General features: G+C 30.4%; 1 protein-coding gene across 5 annotated transcripts in view; it reads right to left on the reverse strand.

The window, feature by feature from the left end:
* The window catches only part of LOC145293183 (putative RNA-binding protein 46), a 115,110-nt gene that overhangs the window by 38,289 nt on the left and 57,562 nt on the right, over nucleotides 1-19,259 (reverse strand). For all 5 annotated transcript variants that reach the window (XM_080139665.1, XM_080139666.1, XM_080139664.1 and 2 more), the window contains 2 exons: nucleotides 5,234-5,292; nucleotides 2,648-2,792 (listed from right to left, as the gene is read on the reverse strand). In XM_080139665.1, coding sequence (XP_079995791.1) covers nucleotides 2,648-2,792; nucleotides 5,234-5,292 — 204 coding nt within the window. The remainder of the gene's footprint in view (nucleotides 1-2,647; nucleotides 2,793-5,233; nucleotides 5,293-19,259) is intronic.

The raw sequence follows: 19,259 nt of genomic DNA on the forward strand, positions 1-19,259 counted from the left end.
TCGATGTAAATAAATCTAGAGGCGACCCGCGTTCCCAAATTCTAGTTATTATTATCTAGGGGCTATATAAACAGCTCTAAGCGATAGTATCCCCCCCCCTGGGAGCATCGTCGAAAAAAGCCTTTGAGACATACAAAAAAAAAAAAAAAATGTGCGCGCATTTTCCTGATATATTTATATATATATATATACATATATATACTTTTTTTAATATATTTTCTCATAAGTTGTAAAACCTGGTAATTCATAGTGCTGCATTAACATGTAATAATTTCTGCCATTTTCTTTCTATTATATTGACGCAGTTAAAGTTTACACATGGATTAGCAAGAAGAAATGAGTGGCGCTCACAAGCCGAGGTGTGCATTTAACAAATATCACTTTTTTTTCTTCTTTTTTTTAAATCACTATTCAACTCTCCTATTTTCTTGGCCATGACCCTGGGCGATACTAAGTAACCCTGCTAGTACTGAATATAATAATTCTAGATGGGAAGTAATTTAGCAATCGTTTTTAAAACCTTGGCTGAAAACATGTTCTAGAAATGAAGGTTATACCTAGTATTTCAGAAATGCAAAAGTACTTGACATATCTTTGGAGACGGTGACCCAATTAGGTTTTTTCTCCCCTAACAAAATATTTGATTAATTCCTTCATGTGGACATTTTCTTTGTTTTTATTTGTCTTAATCTTTTGTGCTAAAGATGCATAAACTGGACACAGAAATCCTATATATATGAGAATATCTTTTTGAGGGTATAGAATTTTTTGATAGCTAAATATAGACCAGATTTTAACAATAAATTAAAAAATAAAAAAAGAGCTAGCTGACTGGCTTTGTACGTCGTTCAATGTGCAAAAAGTTTGATGAAAATCTAATATATAAGCGGCTATATGTTTGTCTGTCAGTCTTCATGTTTTCAAACTATCTCCTCCGAAACTAAAAGTCGCAGAGTGGCGCTAGGAGCATCCAACTAATTGGATTTTTTACAGGACGTTCTCTTATGGGTCTTTAGCCGGTTAAAATTGTTTTTAAGGGGGCCAAAAGTGGATCAAAATAAAAAAATAAAACATTTTGTACATTCATCTTAGTTTATTTTAAATTTTATTCAGTTTATATGCATATCACATTGGTACCGTGGTAACATCACTAGCTTTGAATGCTACAGCTTTGGTTCTAGCTGATGGCACCTAAATACTTTTCTTTTTGTACTTTTGAAATCACGACTATAATAATATATACAAAATCTGGACAAATTAAAATATATTTAAGCATGTTTTACACATCCCCCTGCTTGTAAAGTGATAAAGAGGTAGAGCAAATGGAAGAAAATACAAAAGAATAAAAAATTCTGATATAATTGCTCGAAGCAGTTAATGAATAGTTACAAGTCAGTAACTATTGTTAAAAAGAAGAATCAAGAATATATCAGTTATATGCAGCTAATTATATATACATATATATATATATATATACATATATATATATATATATATATGAGTGACTGTCTACGTGTGTGTGTGTGTATGTGTGTGTGTGTGTGTGTGTGGAACGGTCTATCAAACTATTGTGAATTTTTGGTTTAAAAACTTAAAACTTTATAGACTATTTGGGTCTGCGAAACAAATTCGATTTGGTATTTAACTGGAACAGAAATAAGTTGCTCAGAGGTCAAAATTGAAAAATTAGAACCCAGGAGGCATAAGTTGAATTAATGTGCATCTTTTACACTTAAGTTGGTTAATTTGTAAAGTTTGATATGTATATAGCCTTAGCTCAGATGGTAGTGAATAATGCTGGAGAGCTAAATGGTTTGGTTTTGATTCTAGCTGATGGCACTAAAGTCAACTTTAGCTATTTTTGCGGACCTGAGCAAGGATCATTCCCCTATAATTTTAACCGGTATTCTGTAGTTGGTATATTTTTACGACCTAACCCAGTGTTGTATAAACACCCTCAACTTCCCATGTTAAGAAAAGCTTTCGGAATAAACACCCATAGCCTCAAAAACTATACTACATACTAAAACATACTATAAAAATTATAGGGATGGGGGGATTCTCGTTCAGGTCCGCATTTTTTTTTTTTTTACTTTTAAAATCACCACTATATATTGGGTACGATATATTAATCCATGGGTCAGTTTGCTAGCCAGATCCAGCCCACCAAAATTTTTAATCCGGCCTGTGGAGCTCTGATAGAAAACGTAAAAATAATCAGAAAAATTTTTTTAAATGGAAACGTGTGAAAATAGTGTAGTAGTTTTTCTTTGTTTTTTTTCTTTTGATTAAAAGAATGAGGTTTTGGAGAACCGGTTTTACTAAAAAGCAAAGCTAATGATCAAAACAGTAGAAAACACATCCAGGTCATTTTTTTTATGTTGGCCCATGTAGCTCTAAAATGTCAGCACTATGCCCCCCACCCCCCAACACACACTGTTCAAAAACTTTGAAGATCTCTGTAATAATCAATAGAGAATTGGCTCTGTAATAAATACAAAATCTGCATGAATTAAAATATATTTAAGCGTATTTTATGACTGAGCAGCCTGCTAGTGATTGTATCTTACAAAATGTAGCCTATATTTTCTGCATCATAAAAACATGACAAATCAAACGAAATTTTTATATAATTTGTTATGCTTACTTCAACTGGATGTCTCCGGAAATGTGGTCGGGAATATGTAAATGGAATGGATGTATATTTTGTTTCTCCAGCTGATTGAAAGTCAGCAGCTCCTCGGCTCTGAATATATTTGCGATTCATATTTTTAGGTAATGTATAAACATCTCTGAAAGGAAAAGAAAAATGTAAAATTTTCAACAAACGGTTCTGGTAGAAGTTTTATAAACAATATTATGGAAAATTAACAAATAATTATCATGGTATCACTGGGTAAGGCATTTGTTTTTACTGTCATTCATTTTCATAGATAATCATGCACTCATAGCTTTTATTCAAAATTCCTTCGTAAGCTCATTCCAATTCCTCCGTGTCAACCTTAATAGCCATTCCAACCACCTTGGGAACTTTGGAAAACTAGTACTGAACGACATTTCTTTATTGTTATAATACTCTATGTATTGAGCACTATCTGAATAAATATTTGATAATTTTGCCAAAATGTTTTAATATTATATAAAGAAGTCTTGAAAAATTAAAGAAATTTTTTTTTCATTAGGAATGAAGTTATTTTTAACAGAAGTTGTCATTAATTATAATGAAGCTATTTAGCAACTTTAAATTTAAGAAAGCATGAAACAGTCATCGAGAATGTATGTATATACATAGTGTTGTAGCAAAATCAGACACTTGACAAAAAGTAAATGAAATATCAGAAGGAGCTGAGGAACGTGGCGAAGCCCTGGATGGAGAAGACCACCAAAACATCTCTACATCTCCCGACAGGACTTTACTTCTGCCCACAAGGCCAAGATGATCTAAGTATGGCTGCTCAACAATGTTCTGCACCATCTTTTGCCAGGCTTGTTGCTGCTTTTATCACTGAACTGCAACTCCCTTTGACTATTTCTTCTGATCTGTGATAGAGGCAAAAACCAACAAGCACACTTATAACACAGTTGACTCTCTGAAGGCTGCTATCATGGATGCATTTGCCACTCATGTACATGTCACTTGTATCTTTAATGAGTAACTTTTTTTATCCATTTTTCAGCCCATCTGCCAAATTGAGCTTCAGAACATACTTACATGTTAGAAATAAGATATTTTTGAATGTACTTATGAAAAAATAATTAGCCTAATCTACATGTCATGAATCAATGTTTCAATATGTTAGCTGCTAAAATAAAACTTATATGAAGAAAGTTGCACTTCTGAATCATTCTGTAGAATTTTTGTGATGGTATGTGATTTTCACAAGCATTTAAAGCCGAATATATTTAAGAATTATTAATTCCATTTATATTATTTTTCTTTTAATGAACCATTTTATCTTTAATTCCATTTATATTATTTTCCTTTTAATGAACCATTTTATCTTTAGTTATACACTGTTCGAATTGACATTCAGTATCATACAAAACAATGTCTAACTTGGAATGGTCATTACTCTGGTACTAATTGAGACACCAAGATAATTTTTTTTTTTTTTTAATATTCTACAGTACTATATCTGCATGCCTACAATGTGTTTTAGTATATTTAAAATAGACGGAATACCCAGTAAGAAAATATAAATTTTTAAGCTTAAACTAAAAAAAAATAGGAATTGGTGATTTTCTGTTTTATGGCACATCAATCCTGTGTCCTTTTGTGCCATATAATATTTTTTTTAAATAGCTAATTGATAAATTCTGGAAATTTAATTAAATCTGATTGTCATACTCTTTTAGTTGAACAGATGTTAAAATTCTGGCAGCAAACATGAGTTCTGCTTTAACAGAGACACTTATTTGGTTTTTATATTTTTCTATCAGCTGAACCATTCCAATTATGAAGGGTGTCAGTCAGATCTATTAAAAGCATCATTCTTATAATATGAAGGAGTTCAATATTTCAGTTCAAAATTATATTGCTTTCCACTTAAAACCATAAGAATTTGATATTAGCAGTATTTGTTTAAAAACAAGTGCTATATAATCCTTCAAAGACATGAGTATATTTACCTAACATTCATAGAAATGAATGATTCCAAATAAGGAATGATTTTATTTTCTTCAATTGCAATAATATTAAGTTATCATCCTCAAGTTCCTTATGCCTACCTATCACATTTTGTCCTGTGACTGGGAATTTATACAACTTTTTGTGTAAAAATCGGTGTGTTGGCTGAAGAGTAGGGTCTGCTAAGATAAGAGTTATCTCCCTTATAATAATTGAACATTTTATCAAGTAGAATGGGAGATGAAGTGGTCAACGACAGACTGCCAACCAAGTTTGAATTCATTTTGTTCCACACAAATCACTCACTTAAAATGTTGGTAACCTTTATGTGGTCCATCCTGTAAGTACCCAATGTCTTCTTAGAAAGAATTCTAGCTAGAAAAATACAGAGGAAACCAATGCCAACAATAGAATCTTCAGATTCATACGAGATGATAATGATCAAATAGAATGTTCAAGATGTATGTGATCTGTATTGCAATGTTATTAGTTAGGAACTATGTTGAGGTAAGCATGAGGCTGCTATGTAAACTCAAGTGTTTAAGGAACTTGGGGTTATGAACAAACTGGCCCCCCTTTTTTTTTTCTTTTTTTTTTTTTACATACCTGTTAGCTTGTATGGGTAAATTACTATATGAAACTGGCTCATAGTAGGCATATGGACTCTGGAAGAGTAAATAAAATATGGCATTCAAATAAGTTTTACAAAGCATTTTTTTCTTTTTTTGGAGCCCCAATGAGGTTTACTATTCCATATTTCAGGTTATACATTTAGTATTGAATTGAACAATTTTTAAATTTTTAAATTGATCAAAATATTTTTAGTTTGTTTTTACATACAAAAAGCAAAATACATCAATAAAGTGTTTACTCAAAAAATATTTACCAAAAAAAAAAAAAATCTCCCTTTTGTTATATCTTTGAAGCAAAACTGAAAATTACTTTCTTTTAAAATTCTTCTATTTGATAAAATTCATTGAAGGCTTCTTCTACTTGATCCTAACAAAATTCTGGCAAACGTTTTATTAAGAGAAATGAGAAGTTAGATATGTTATTTTCTCTAGTTTCAGAGGAAAACAAAGAGTGTGACAGTGAGTGAGAAAGAGAGAGAAGTGTGTGTGTGTGTGTGGGGGGTATCTGTTTGTTCATATCTTTCCATTTTCTATACCAATAACTGTGTCTACCTTTCCTTCTCTCTCTCTCTCTCTCTCTCTCTCTCTCTCTCTCTCTCTCTGTTCATCATAAAGCATGATAAAGATTAAAAAAGGTGATGAATTCATCTTCAAACCTTATCTTCATAATTTGATTTAGTTTTATGGCATATCAACTCTTTTCAGGTTATTCAATGCCAAATTTTGTGATTTTAATAAATGTTTTTATCCTTCAAGTTATATACATCTTCAAATATTTATTCATGGTGTTTGGTTTGGTTGTTTTGTAAACAGAAAATTACTTGTTTTTGGTTTTGCAGAACATAAGTTTTGCAAAAGGAAAGTGGATCAATTTATAATCAGGACCTCTGTTGATCAATGTTACTTATGTTTTCCTCATCATGAAGCAGATCTTTTGGGGTTTGAGCAAAATATTTTAAAGCAAACTACCTATCCAGTGTTGCCCAAGAGCCTTTTTAGGTTCAATACACTTTTCTTTATAATTAACTATTGAACAAGGGGTGTGGTCATCCAACCGACATTTGTTTGGCTGTGGAAATAATCATATAATCTCTCACATTCTGAAAATTCCATTACTAATTGTTAACTAAGTTATCATGTTGGATTGTCCTAGAGTATAAAATTCCTATTTGTGAGACATCAGCTTGGGTTGTTGTTGGTTGGATGACCACATCCCTTGTTAGAGATGAAGTAGGTTTATTCTGTAGTCAGATTTCGCCACAGTTTGCTTGATCTGTATTAGTTAATAGACTTTCTTGTGTGTGGCGGGGTTGTTCATGTGGCAGAGTACTCGCCTCAAATGCAAGAGGCTCGGGTTTAAAATCTCGAGTTCAGATATGTCTAACTGATGAGCCCAAATGAAGGCAAAACTCAAGTCTTGGACTTCTGGTTTGTTGGCTGTCATGGCTCTTGTGAGCTATAATGTTTAGCTGTGGAAATAATTTTTATATATATAAGGAATATTAGACATTTTATTGACTCTAGGAAACAAAATTTCTTTGTATGTGCTTCTCTCATATATATATATATATATATATATATATATATATATATATATATTACTATAATATTTTTTAAATAAATAAATATAAGCAATTATTTTTATATCTACAGACACTTTCATGCTTATGCAATAATCAGAGTACTGATAATTGGCTGGGAGATTCAAACTCAGTCATAAACCCAGTCACAAAGGCACCTTTGATTTTGTAGGCTAGCATTCTACCTCAATTAATATTGGAGGAAATTAAGTGTCTATAAATGCTAAGTCATCAGGCATACATAATAAACAAAAAGTATTCAATGACCGGAAGTCAGAATATTGCATTTACAAAGTTAACCATTTTTTTTTTAATTCCTTTACATTGATCACTTATAATACTAACAGTTCAGCCCGGCTTTGCTTGTGCCCTTTGTATTGTTCATAACTTGCCCTTCATGTGAATACACTTTATTGTAAGATTTCAAATATTTAGACCAAAAATTTTCTGAGTAATTTCGTAGAGACCGCAGAGCTAAATTTTTTTATAACTTGGACCCCAATTTATTATTTTGGTCTCAAATCAAAATATAAAGCTTTACCCATGTTGAAGTTACCTACATCTAAAATTTCAAGTGTTTAGACCCAAAATTTGCAGAGAAATTTGGTAGAATCTGCAAAGGTCAACTCTTTCAACTATGACCTTTTGGCAGCCAAATTTTCCCTCCAAAACTGATTAAAATGCTTGCCGCATGTCTGAATAGCTGTTATGTATAAATTTTAAATGTTTAGACCCAAAATTGGCTGATTAGTTTGCTAGACACCGCATAGGTCAAATCTTTTGAACTTTGACCGCTTGGCAGCTCAAATTTTTGTCCCAAACCGATTAAAAAGCTTGCCCTATCTCTGAATACCCTTCATGTAAAATTTCAAATGTTTAGACCAGAAATTGGCTGAGAGGTCAATTTTTTTTAACTTTGACCCCAATTTTAACCCTTAACATTTATTTGGGGCTCAAATCAAATTAAAAAGTTTGATCCATGTCCAAGTAACCTACATTTAAAATTTCAAGTGTTTAAACCCAAAATTAGCGGAGGAGTATCGTTGAACTTTTGACCCCTTGACAGTCAAATTTCTGGCAAATCTCAAGACCTTTTATATCAAATCTCAAGTCTCTAGACTGAAAATTGACAGAGTTATTTGGTAAGGAAATGTACATAAACACACGCACAGACATTTTCACTTTTATAGATATATACATTTTAAAAATAAATATTGACGCACACATACACACAAGGAGATAGTGAATACAACATCTAATATTTCTTAAAATTTTATTTCAATAATTATTTCTCAATATTATAGATTTCTTATTCTTTGATTGTATTTAACATAATTTTTGTCGATAAATCTTTAAGCTAATTATTGGCACATATTTTCAAACGTAAAATTTAATCTCATTCAAATTTATCAATTTTTATCTTCATTTCAATCAACATTTTTCTCTTTCTTTCAAAGAAAGAGTAGGAAAAGCTTCCACCACTTTCACAGTACTAAGCTCTCATCCTATGACACCATAAAGAAATATGAAGGAAATATAATTAGACTAAATTTTACATAGGTTTAACATGTCTCAAATAAGTTGAAATTTTATTTAATACTAGACTACCCGTGACCCGTTGGGTCAATATGTTATCTTAGCTATGGAATTCATGTATGAGCGTGACATTGTCATGTAAAGAAAATAGTTTTTTTCTTTTTTTGACATAACAGAAACATTTCTTTGAAAGTATATTAAAATGAAAAATCACGGACGGATCACTCAAACATGAAAAAAAAAATCCTCCCTATTCATGTAAAGTTACCTATTTTTCCGAATAATCGCTCAAAAATCGAAAATTAACATGATTTTCCTACAAATCGAACGCCGATGAAAGTCATTTAGCAGCAAAAACGCACATGAACCTACCGATGAGAAATATAAGAATGAGAAACCCATATTGGATTCCTTCAACCAAGTTATAGAAACTTAAAATCTAAAAAAAATAAAACCTGAAGCAAAAAAATAAAACCTAAATAAATAAAATAAAACTAATATTGAAACAGATTAGTAAATGCGTCAACAAATTCACCATTCTCACACAACTATTTTTTATCTAGAAATGTAAACAAAAAATAAAAAAAGGAAGGAAAGAAAAGGGACGTAGTAGAAGTAGTCTTGGCTTTACTACAATTGTTCTTATGTTTGTCAACGGGTTAAAGTTGTTTAGTTGTAAGAAAATAGCGGCAGTATAGTTGTAATAAAGAATAGTTGCAAAACACCTCCACTCTTCCCATGTTAAATAATAATTTCGAAATAATAATGTTAATATTTCAGTGCACAGGTCAAAATCTGCAAAAGAAGCGATTTGTGTTTATTTGTTTACGTTGTTATGGGTTAATGTTTATGTGCGCATGCGCAACCGGATGTCGTAAACCGGAAAGTGGGTTACATCACTCGTTACAAGGTCATTTGAGTTTTATAATTATATAGATAGATTTACACACACAAATAAAATTAATTACATTATAAAAAAAGCAACTTTTTAACTTTTTTCTAATGTGTGTAGTAGTAGTAGTGATATTGATATGCCAGAGATTTTACACTCTTTTACACTCTTAAAAATAAGATTACATTTTAAAATGTTAGTTTTTGTGGCTTTAATTAACAGTAATTTTTTATATAAATATATATGCAAAAGAAACAAAAAAATTACTATGAGAAAAACGAGAAATAAATAAACAAATTTTATTTTAGTATTTATTATGTACATAATTTATTCTAAAGGTCGAAGTTAAAGTCTGAATTATGAACGATAAACAAAATCAGGTTTTGTTACGATTCATCACAGTAATTTAACTTTTTTAAGTCTTAAATAAACTTAAACATAAACTGATGAAAAATGTTTCCTTTTTTTTTTATTTAAATGCTTACTTTGAAAAATAAAATCAATATGCAAAAAAAAAAAAAAAAAAAAAAAAAGAAAACATAACTTTGTAAAAATATATCGGCAACGGACATATACCACAGATAAAAAAAACCATTAAACTAATAAAAAATATTCTAAAAAGTTATTAAAAGAACAGATTCAGTAATCATTTACCTGAGACATTTGGCAAAAAAAACTTGGAGGGGAGTTTCTACATATTTTAATTACAGAATTTAAAAAAAATAATATCATCTATAGATTTATTTATCTTTTATATAAAAATCATCGATCCTTGTTCAGAATAAGAATGAAAATTGAAGGTCACAAAAAAAAAAAAAAAGAAACTTAATTTTATGTCAATTTCAACTAAAAACAATTATCTACCTAATAGTCATGTTGAAATTAGTAGCATATTACCACATTATTATATAAAACGTACCTTCATGATCTATTGATCTGCCATTATTTTTTAAATGCAACAAGATAGACTGCAGTTACCGTCCATGGTAACATATGAACTCATCTATGTATTAAGTAAAACTTAACAATTTCCTTCAAATACTATTTTCATTAATAATTTATTTTGCATAATTTTTGGATGTTTTACTACTTTCAACATGATAATTAAGTATATAATATTGGTTTTAATTAAAATTAAATATTTTGATTTTCATTCTTATTCTAAACAATCACAATGATCTCCCCTTGAAAAGAAAAATAAAACCAAAGTTACAAATGCATTTTTGGAATTTCAAACAATGAGGAATATTATTTTACATTAAACTTACCTTCACCCTCATCGAGATATTAAAAGTCTTTAATCTGATGTTCACTACAATCGATATAGTAATACATTTTGTTTTTAATTAAATAAGTAATTTAGAGGGTGAATGAAATTCTTCAGAAAATATCAACTCCAGAAGGTTTACTTTATTTTTAACTTGCATAGTACCCCCCCTCCTCCTACATTCAAAAAGTTGATAAAAAATTATATGGTAGCCCAACTTTATTAATTTTATTGTTTGCCAATCTTTCACAAATATTTAATTTGATTAGTAGTATTTGAATTATTCAGACTACTGTTCTTATATTGAGAGTTATTTTCACAATATTTTGACTGATGTAACCTCAAGTGTTTCTTGTCAAATTCCAGAATCTTTCTGTCAAACTGAAATCTACACAGAATTTCAAACAGAACCCTTTATATAATACAGTGTAGCATGCTCTTGTTTAATCAGTCATGACTGGGTAGAAGTAATTTACAATTGTATTTTGAGTATTGCCTGCACTGATGGTTGAACCTTTAACCTCAAAAAGAGTGTCACAACTGAATTTTACCTAGTACTTAAACCATTACATCACAGGTCAATGCAGACTGAAACATTGTGAAGAAGAGAACAGTAATCCAAATAATAAATATCAGTTGTTATGTCAAAAATTCAGAAAGATAATTTAATTGGATTCAATAAATTCATTAAAGCAAAAACATTAAATGGGTTTTGTTTTCTGCAGTCCACATAAAACACTTTGCCGTTAAAATTAAATCAAAATTACTATTACTGAACTTAAAATTTGTGTAGTTTCTAACTTAATGCAACTAAAAAAAAAAAATTCCCCGAGTACATATATTGTCAGTATAAATAATGAACATTTACAGAGCAATCACTCCTTACAATTTAAAAACAATGGAGGTGCTATGTCAGTTTAAAGTTTTTTATCAGATTAAAGGTGTCCAAAATTCATATTCAACCTGCCTGGATCAATTTCAAGATTGAAGACTGAACAAAACAATTTTGGTTCTTGTCCAGAATTCCCCTATATTGAAAAATGAAAATTTTTTATGATAAATTCCTAGAATTCAAATATTATAATCCAAAAATCACGTAAATTGATCAAATTGTTTTATTTTTATAAATAAAATAATTTTAAAGCAATTAATGTGAATTTGTAGGCATTACAACAAAATTTGCACAAATTTGAATTTTATTTAGTTACCCCCCCCCCTTTAAAGACTTTCCAAAATAGTGTCAATACAATTGCTTCTATGCTAGGCATAAAATTTGATTTTCTTATTTAAAAATAAGACTACTTGATCAATTTAACTAATTTTTGTAACATGATATTGTCATTCTATTATACAGATTTTTCATTATTTTTGTTTTTTAATATAGGGGAAATTCTGAACACTAAAATTTTATTATAGATGAAATCCAGAAACACAGACAACCATATATGAAAAATATAAACAAATTGAACTGATAAAGCTGGTCTGTCAGCATGTATGTGTGCTTTAACATTTATAATGAGCACTTTCCTCTCATGAACATGGCAATATATGTAATTATCTAATATTTATATAAAACCAAAATAAAAAAAGAATTGGTGTTCTTTATATAAATTTATTTCTATAAAAATATAGGCATATTCTTTTAATGGATGTTGTAAGCACAGATGGAGCGTAAGCTAAAGATAAATTTGACTCAGTAATCAAGTTTTCAAAACCATATTTCATGCAAAAATCAACTTTCTACCTTAGAGGTAGGAAGTTGATTGGAAAAAAAAAAAATGTCTGACTCCTGCAAAAAATGCAGATTTGACACCACCTTTGATTGCAAGTACAAAAATGTTTTAGTAAAATCATTTTATAACTTAAATTACTAATGAAATTCAAACAATAAACATTTTAAAAATCAAACAAAACAAATGAAATAAATCAAGTTTTAAAAAAATGAAATAAACAAAATGTTAGTTTGAACTTATGTATGTGACCAGACAATCAAACAAGTTATACTTAAAAAAAAGGAAAAACCAAAGTTCTTCATGTAAAAAATAATAGTAACCATGAACATTTAATAGTTTCAGCTGAGAAATCTTCAAATAGCAAAAATTTGTGTGTGTTTATATATGTGACAGATGTTTCATCCTTGTAAGGACTTGTCAGGCTAAAATACATGGAATTAATGTTACACACAGTGTTACATTTAGATAGCTAACAAATCAAATTCATTGTTATCTCAACCCATGGGTTAATGTTTTAGCCAATGGTATGGTTTTTCTCAGAGAAAGGTTCAGCTGAATTCTATTTCCTTCTGTTTAGTTTGAAGAGTGACATCCTTTTTTGCAAATTAAAAGCTGCTCTTGTTTTAACATGCATGCTTGGAGTACTTTTGCTTATTTTACGTGTTCTATTAGTTTAGTTTTTAATATAATAAAAAATTTTATTATTATATTTATTATTATTATAATTTCTTTTTTATATATTGTTATCTTAAAGTAAATTTTATTCTGTGCATACAGTTTGTTATTTTTCTATAATAAAAAAAAAAAAATCTATCAGATGTTTATCTGGTGCAACCAGATCAGGCTATTGGAAGATGACTCCTTAACTCAAATGCACCTACATTAACACTTTTTTTTTTTTACTCCTTTGCACAACTTAATCATGTTCTGCAAAGCCCAAAACAAAAACAACAGTCCCCCTCCCACTTTTCTTTTTCCACCCCCACTTCCCTACTGGCTTCTTAACATAAAACACACCAATCAAGAATATTATAAACCCTTTCCCTTGCAGAGCTAAATCATGTTTTGCAAGATTGGAAACAAAAACAACAAAATCAATTACAAGTCCTTACATCTCTTCCTTATTCTACAAAATCAGTAATCTGGAACCAATGAATATATATAGGAAGGTGTAAATAACTTAAACTATAAAAAAAAATTTTTTTCCACCTCGCCCTGTCAGTAGGGCACCAGAATAAGCAGATGTTTTTTACTTTGTTATTTTGAATTCTGCCAATTTGATAACTTCAAAGACTACCTTATATGTATTCTTTTGAACTTTTACAAAAAAACAAAAAAGAAATGTTTTATATATTTTCAAATTTATACTAACAATACTGATTTGTATCTTCTGTTGAAAAGAGCTTATCCTATTTTATATTGAAATTCATTTATTTTCTTTTTTATTTGCTCGATCTAGCATATTGAGTTTTCCCTTATTTTGATGAGACAATATATATATTTGTGTTGGGACGATTAATTAGAATTGGAATCTGAAAAAATCAGAATTGGAAAAATTTGTGCCAAAACCCATTTTTTAAATTATCCTGTTTTTTTTAATTATTTTATTTTGCTTTAAGCAAAATCTTCCATTGCTAGTACTAATGATAAAATAAAACATTTATTGATTTTAAACTACTAGTAAAGCTAAGATCTATAGATTATCCCCCACAAGTGTTTATTTTTACATCTGAGAAAATATCTGTTTAACGTTTAACATGTGTTTTTACAGTAATTGGGGAGAAAAATAACTATAGTTAAATATTTTAAGATTTATAAAGAATCGGAAACTGTATCTGAATCAGTAAAAATATTGGAATCGTCCAATCAATAATATTTATTTTTCTAATTTCACACACACACACATATATATATATATATATATATATATATATATATATATATATAACATTAAAAATAACAGCTTTTGTTTAATTAAACCTTTATTTTTAAATTCTTATCTTTTCTGTGTGAAAATCAAAAATGTTAACATGTGTCTCATATGTATCACAAACGTTTTTGCTCCGTTCTGGAAGGATCTTCAGATAAGAGTCAAATGTATGGTGTGTTGAGAAAAACTGGTAAGGAAGGGAATTAGTAATAGCAGCAAATGGTCAATATCCATAAACAGCAGGCACTGGGGTATTTCCGAGACCATTAGTGAGCTAAACTCTGGAATGAATAATTTGGGACATAGGAGAGGGCGCATGAAGTTACAAATGAATGGTTTGAAAGGTGATATTGTTTATTCCAGGTTTTTGGGTTTTTATATGGATGTCTTTTTTAATTTTTTAAAATTTGTTTCATAATATATTATTGTATTAAGTTTGTAGATGTTGAAAAATTGCACTTATATTATGCATGGTGATGTGGCAAGAAAGAGAAGTGGTTGGGTAACCTATGTAATTATTTGTTTCAAGAGTTACACTTTCCCAACACACACACATACATCAAAAGGGGGGACAGCTATATAAAGGTAGCCATATAGGCTTTGAGAACAGACAAATATGCATAGCATTGTCCTAAATCAAAAACCAATAAAACAAACATCTGTTTTCTTGATTTAGTCTATGTGATCATCAGTTGGTTATTTAAAATCAAATATATCTTATTTCATTATGTGATGAAAAATTTCAGGGAAAACCTATTCCTTTTATCAGGATGAAATGAGTGCTGATATAAGTTTTGGGCACCTGTCCAGAATTCCCATCTTATGAAAAAAAAAAAAAACACAAAAGAAAAATATACACCAAAAATCATAAATTGATAAAATAGTTTTATTTTTAAGTAAGAAAATCAACTACGAGTGATGATCTTGTAATATTATCTTGAAAACAGTCTGAAGGAAAAAAGGAAACAACTCCAAATCCAGATTTTAGAAAGTTAATCTTAACATGAGCATTGGAAAAAAACTCAAATTTGCTTAAAAATAGTGTTATTTATAAAAATACAATTACTTGATCAATTTAAATAATTTTTGGTGCAAAATATTTTTTGTATATGTTTATGTGTATTGTACAGAATCATACAGATTTTTCTTTATTTTTTTATGAGGAGAACTCTGGACAAGCACCCAGAACTTACATCAGCACTTAACTAAATAGGTTCCTGCTGGTGTAAGATATTTTCTGTCACAGGTAAATACATCATACTGTTTTGCTTTTTTTTTTTTTTTTTTTCCATGAAGGAGGAAAGTTGCTAGTTTTGATTTACAGTAACACTCATTCCATTCTTAACTGATGAAGGGGAGACTAATGAAAAATAGTGAATTACACATTTCTGTCGTTTGATTTGTTTTACTTGTATGCCAATTGTATGAATAATCTGCACATCAGACACACACACACAAAGTGTACATGCACTTTGCAAAAGAAAGAAAAGAAACAATAACAAAAAAGGGGGATAGTAAATCATTACTAGCTGGCACTTCTCTTAGATCAAATACTAAGTGAAAAATTGGATCAATTATAAGTAATTGTTTACCGATTTGTATTATAAATAATTATAAAGAAAAAAATGTATCCACAAATATTTAATGAGAGAAATATAAAAATATTTGATTTTGTTTATAATAGACAAATTCATAAAAATGGTTGATTTGTTTAGTAAAAACGGTAGGTGCTTGTTCAGAATAACGAAAATCTAAAAATTGAATTTTAACTAAAAGCAATGTTATCTGCTTGTCATAACGAAATTAGTAACATTACATTTGCATAAAACATTTACTTTCATGATCCACTAGGATTTTGAACTCCCCTAACTTCATGCAGTTACCTCCCTTTCTATCATAAAAACGATGCTCGAATCGACAGATCGATTTTTTTAAATGTCATTTTAAGCAAAAACAATTACATAATTGTCATTCCAAAAATAGTAATATATCCAAAAATTACAAAAATTTATCAAGTAGAACAACTGTTACTGTGTTTTTAGTTAAAAAAAAAAAAAAGTCAATCGCTATAGGCTACAACTGTAGTTACGTCCTCTGTATGAACTCTTTACTGTCTGGTTTATAACATCTAAAAAAAATGCATTTTTACTCAGTTTTCTATAAAAAAAAAAACAAAAAAACTACTTTTAACTATAAATAACTTTCTACTCAATGAATTTTCGTGAATTTTTGGATGCATTACTATTTTCAACATGCCAAGTACGTTTTACTTAAAACATTTTTTTTTTAAATCAATCTACCGACTATCTTAAACACCATAAATCTCTTGTGTTTATTATTTAAATAAAACTTGCAATTTTTCTTCAAAAGCAATTTTCATTAATAATTAATTTTCTACTTTATCATTTTCATAATTTTTGGATTTAGATGTTACTAATTTCGATACGACAATTAGACAAGTAGATGACATTGCTTTTAATTGAAATTACATTTTTTGACTATTCCTTCTTATTCTGAACAAATATCAAAGTTATTTAATTTGGTAATATATTTATAGCCTACCTGCCAACTCTAAATTTTACTAAATCTCATGATTTTTAATTCAACCTCCTGATTCTATTATTAAGTACCAATTTCTTATACATTCTGTAATTTTAAATCTGAACATTTCTTTCCGAGTTATATTAGTATTATTCACAGTTCAGAAAATAAATTGCATCGCTACACGAGAGAGAGAGAGAGAGAGAGAGAGAGAGAGAGAGAGAGAGAGAGAGAGAGAGATGTTAGAGAACAAGATCAAAAATGTACCCAAAGCAGCCAACAAAATGTTTGTCCTTCAATAAAGTGTGGAATCTACAACAATGCTCATGAAAATTGACATTTTGTATCTAATTAAAATGAATTCATCAATATGTACAATGTAGTTCACTTAGCAGGCACAGGGTTATATTATAGCATACAGGCTACTTATATACTCAACTATGCTAATTACTGCATCGACGAAGCCAACCACATTATATCTCACAGAATTTATGGGTTACATACCTTGTGTGGATCAATGGCTACTTCTCCATTGTCTTGGTGTCATGTGTATTCCCCAATATGGGGGACTGATCTAGCATGCACTTCTGTTTTGTTATGTTCAATGTGGTTCACTTAAGACACTAATAAGTTGCTGGATTATTGTTTACAGGTTACTAATAAGCAGTAAAGTTCGGCTGTTACTTTCTTTTTTTTTTTTTTTTTTGACATGGTAGTCACCACTTATTAAGACCCGGGGGGGGGGGGGCTCTTGGGGATAAGGGTTATTGGGTGTACAGTAATCAATGGGATAATATTGTAGTAATTGTTAGTAATGGAGATTTCATGAATTGGATTACTTAAGGGGGCGGTTTATCAGGAATTTGTTTATGTTGGACTTGAAGACATCCAACACTGTAGTCAGATGGGAAATAGACAAATGGAAGAGAGTTCAACAGGCGTGCAGTTCTAAGAAAGAAGCATTGTCTTGATTTAGGCACAATTAAAGAGTGGGGAAAGTTATTGACAGTGGTTTCAGCTAGACGGGTGTTTTTCGTGAAAGATTGGCGAGGGGAGACCAGAGATTGGAGCTCAGATGAGCACTTGCCATGGAAATAACGATAAAGCAAAGACAGGCTCGCAACGTCTCTTCTGTGGGAGAGAGATTACAGGGAAGAGAAAAGGGCATCCCCCACTAGGCCACGAAGTCTATTTTGTACTCTGTCAAGGCAGGATAGGCTGTTTTTAGCAGCTCCTGCCCAGATGTGGCAGCAGTACTCTATCCTTGGATGTACTTGGCTTTTATATGGATAGAGAATTGCATCAGCAGTGAGATCATTTTTCCAGCAACTTTGGCAACAGATTTGATGTACAGGTTCCATTTCAGATCAGGAGTAAACGTCAATCCCAGAAGTTTGCCAAAACATGGAACTTCCCCTAGACGAGGGCCATCCATTTCAATTAATGCCAGATGGGGATCAGAGCATTGATGATGTAAAGATAGAGGCTTGGTTTTAAATGTATTAAAAGTAACTAGCCACCTCTTCCCCTATTGTACCATGTGCTCAAAATCAGAGGAGAGAGAATCAGAAACTTTGTCATTTATGACATTTGATGTGTTGCCTTAGATGGTCGTGTCATCGGCATAGATGTCAACGAATGATTTAAGTATGTGTTTTGGGAGATCATTGATGTAGATCAGGAAAAGAGTTGGGCCCATGATGGATGTCTGAGGGACTCCAGCATTAATACCGTGGGCCTCTGATTTCTGCCCATCAACTACTACTCTTATGAGCCTATCAGAGAGAAATGATTTAATAATTGTAAAAACATTTCCAATTATACCGTAGCTGAAAATGTTGTGAAGTAAGCCTTTTATGCCATACCTTATCGAAGGCCTTCGATATGTCAAGAGCAATTGCCTTAGAAAGGAAGCCTTTGTTGAGAGATTAACTAATCCTATGAGACATAACTGTTAGCACATCTGCTGTAGATCTGGCAGAACGGAAACCATATTGCATGTCACTAAGAAGGTTATTTCTGCTGAGGTGGGTGACTAAATATATTTATTATGGATTCCAACAACTTACTCATGACACACAGGAGACTTATTGGTCTGTACTGAGAGGGAGATGACCTATGACCTGAATTCTTAAATACAGGGCATACTGATGAGGTTTTCCAGGGTGTTGGGAAGCAATTCTCATTAAGACAACGCTTAAACAGTTTCGTAAGTATGGGAACAAGTTCTGGTTGAAGCTTTTTCAACACTATAATTGGAATGCCATCAGGGCCAGTCGCTTTACTGGAATCAAGTGAGTGAACCAAATTATAGTATTGAAAGGTTTTATGTTATTCTTGATTTTCTAGCCTCACTAAATGTTTTTTCTAGTAATCTCCAAGTTTTTGCTCCATGGAGATTGGTGAGTCTGTAGGGTGCATTTTGAACCAGATTCTCTTATATATATATTTATTATATATCTATATTTATCTATATATACTTTTATTTGTTTCACATAAGCATTTATATGTTGCTACACGT

The sequence above is a fragment of the Euprymna scolopes genome, chromosome 14, assembly GCF_053919585.1.
Source record: "Euprymna scolopes isolate OS-2025 chromosome 14, ASM5391958v1, whole genome shotgun sequence".
In the NCBI taxonomy this organism is placed as follows: Eukaryota; Metazoa; Mollusca; class Cephalopoda; order Sepiida; family Sepiolidae; genus Euprymna; species Euprymna scolopes.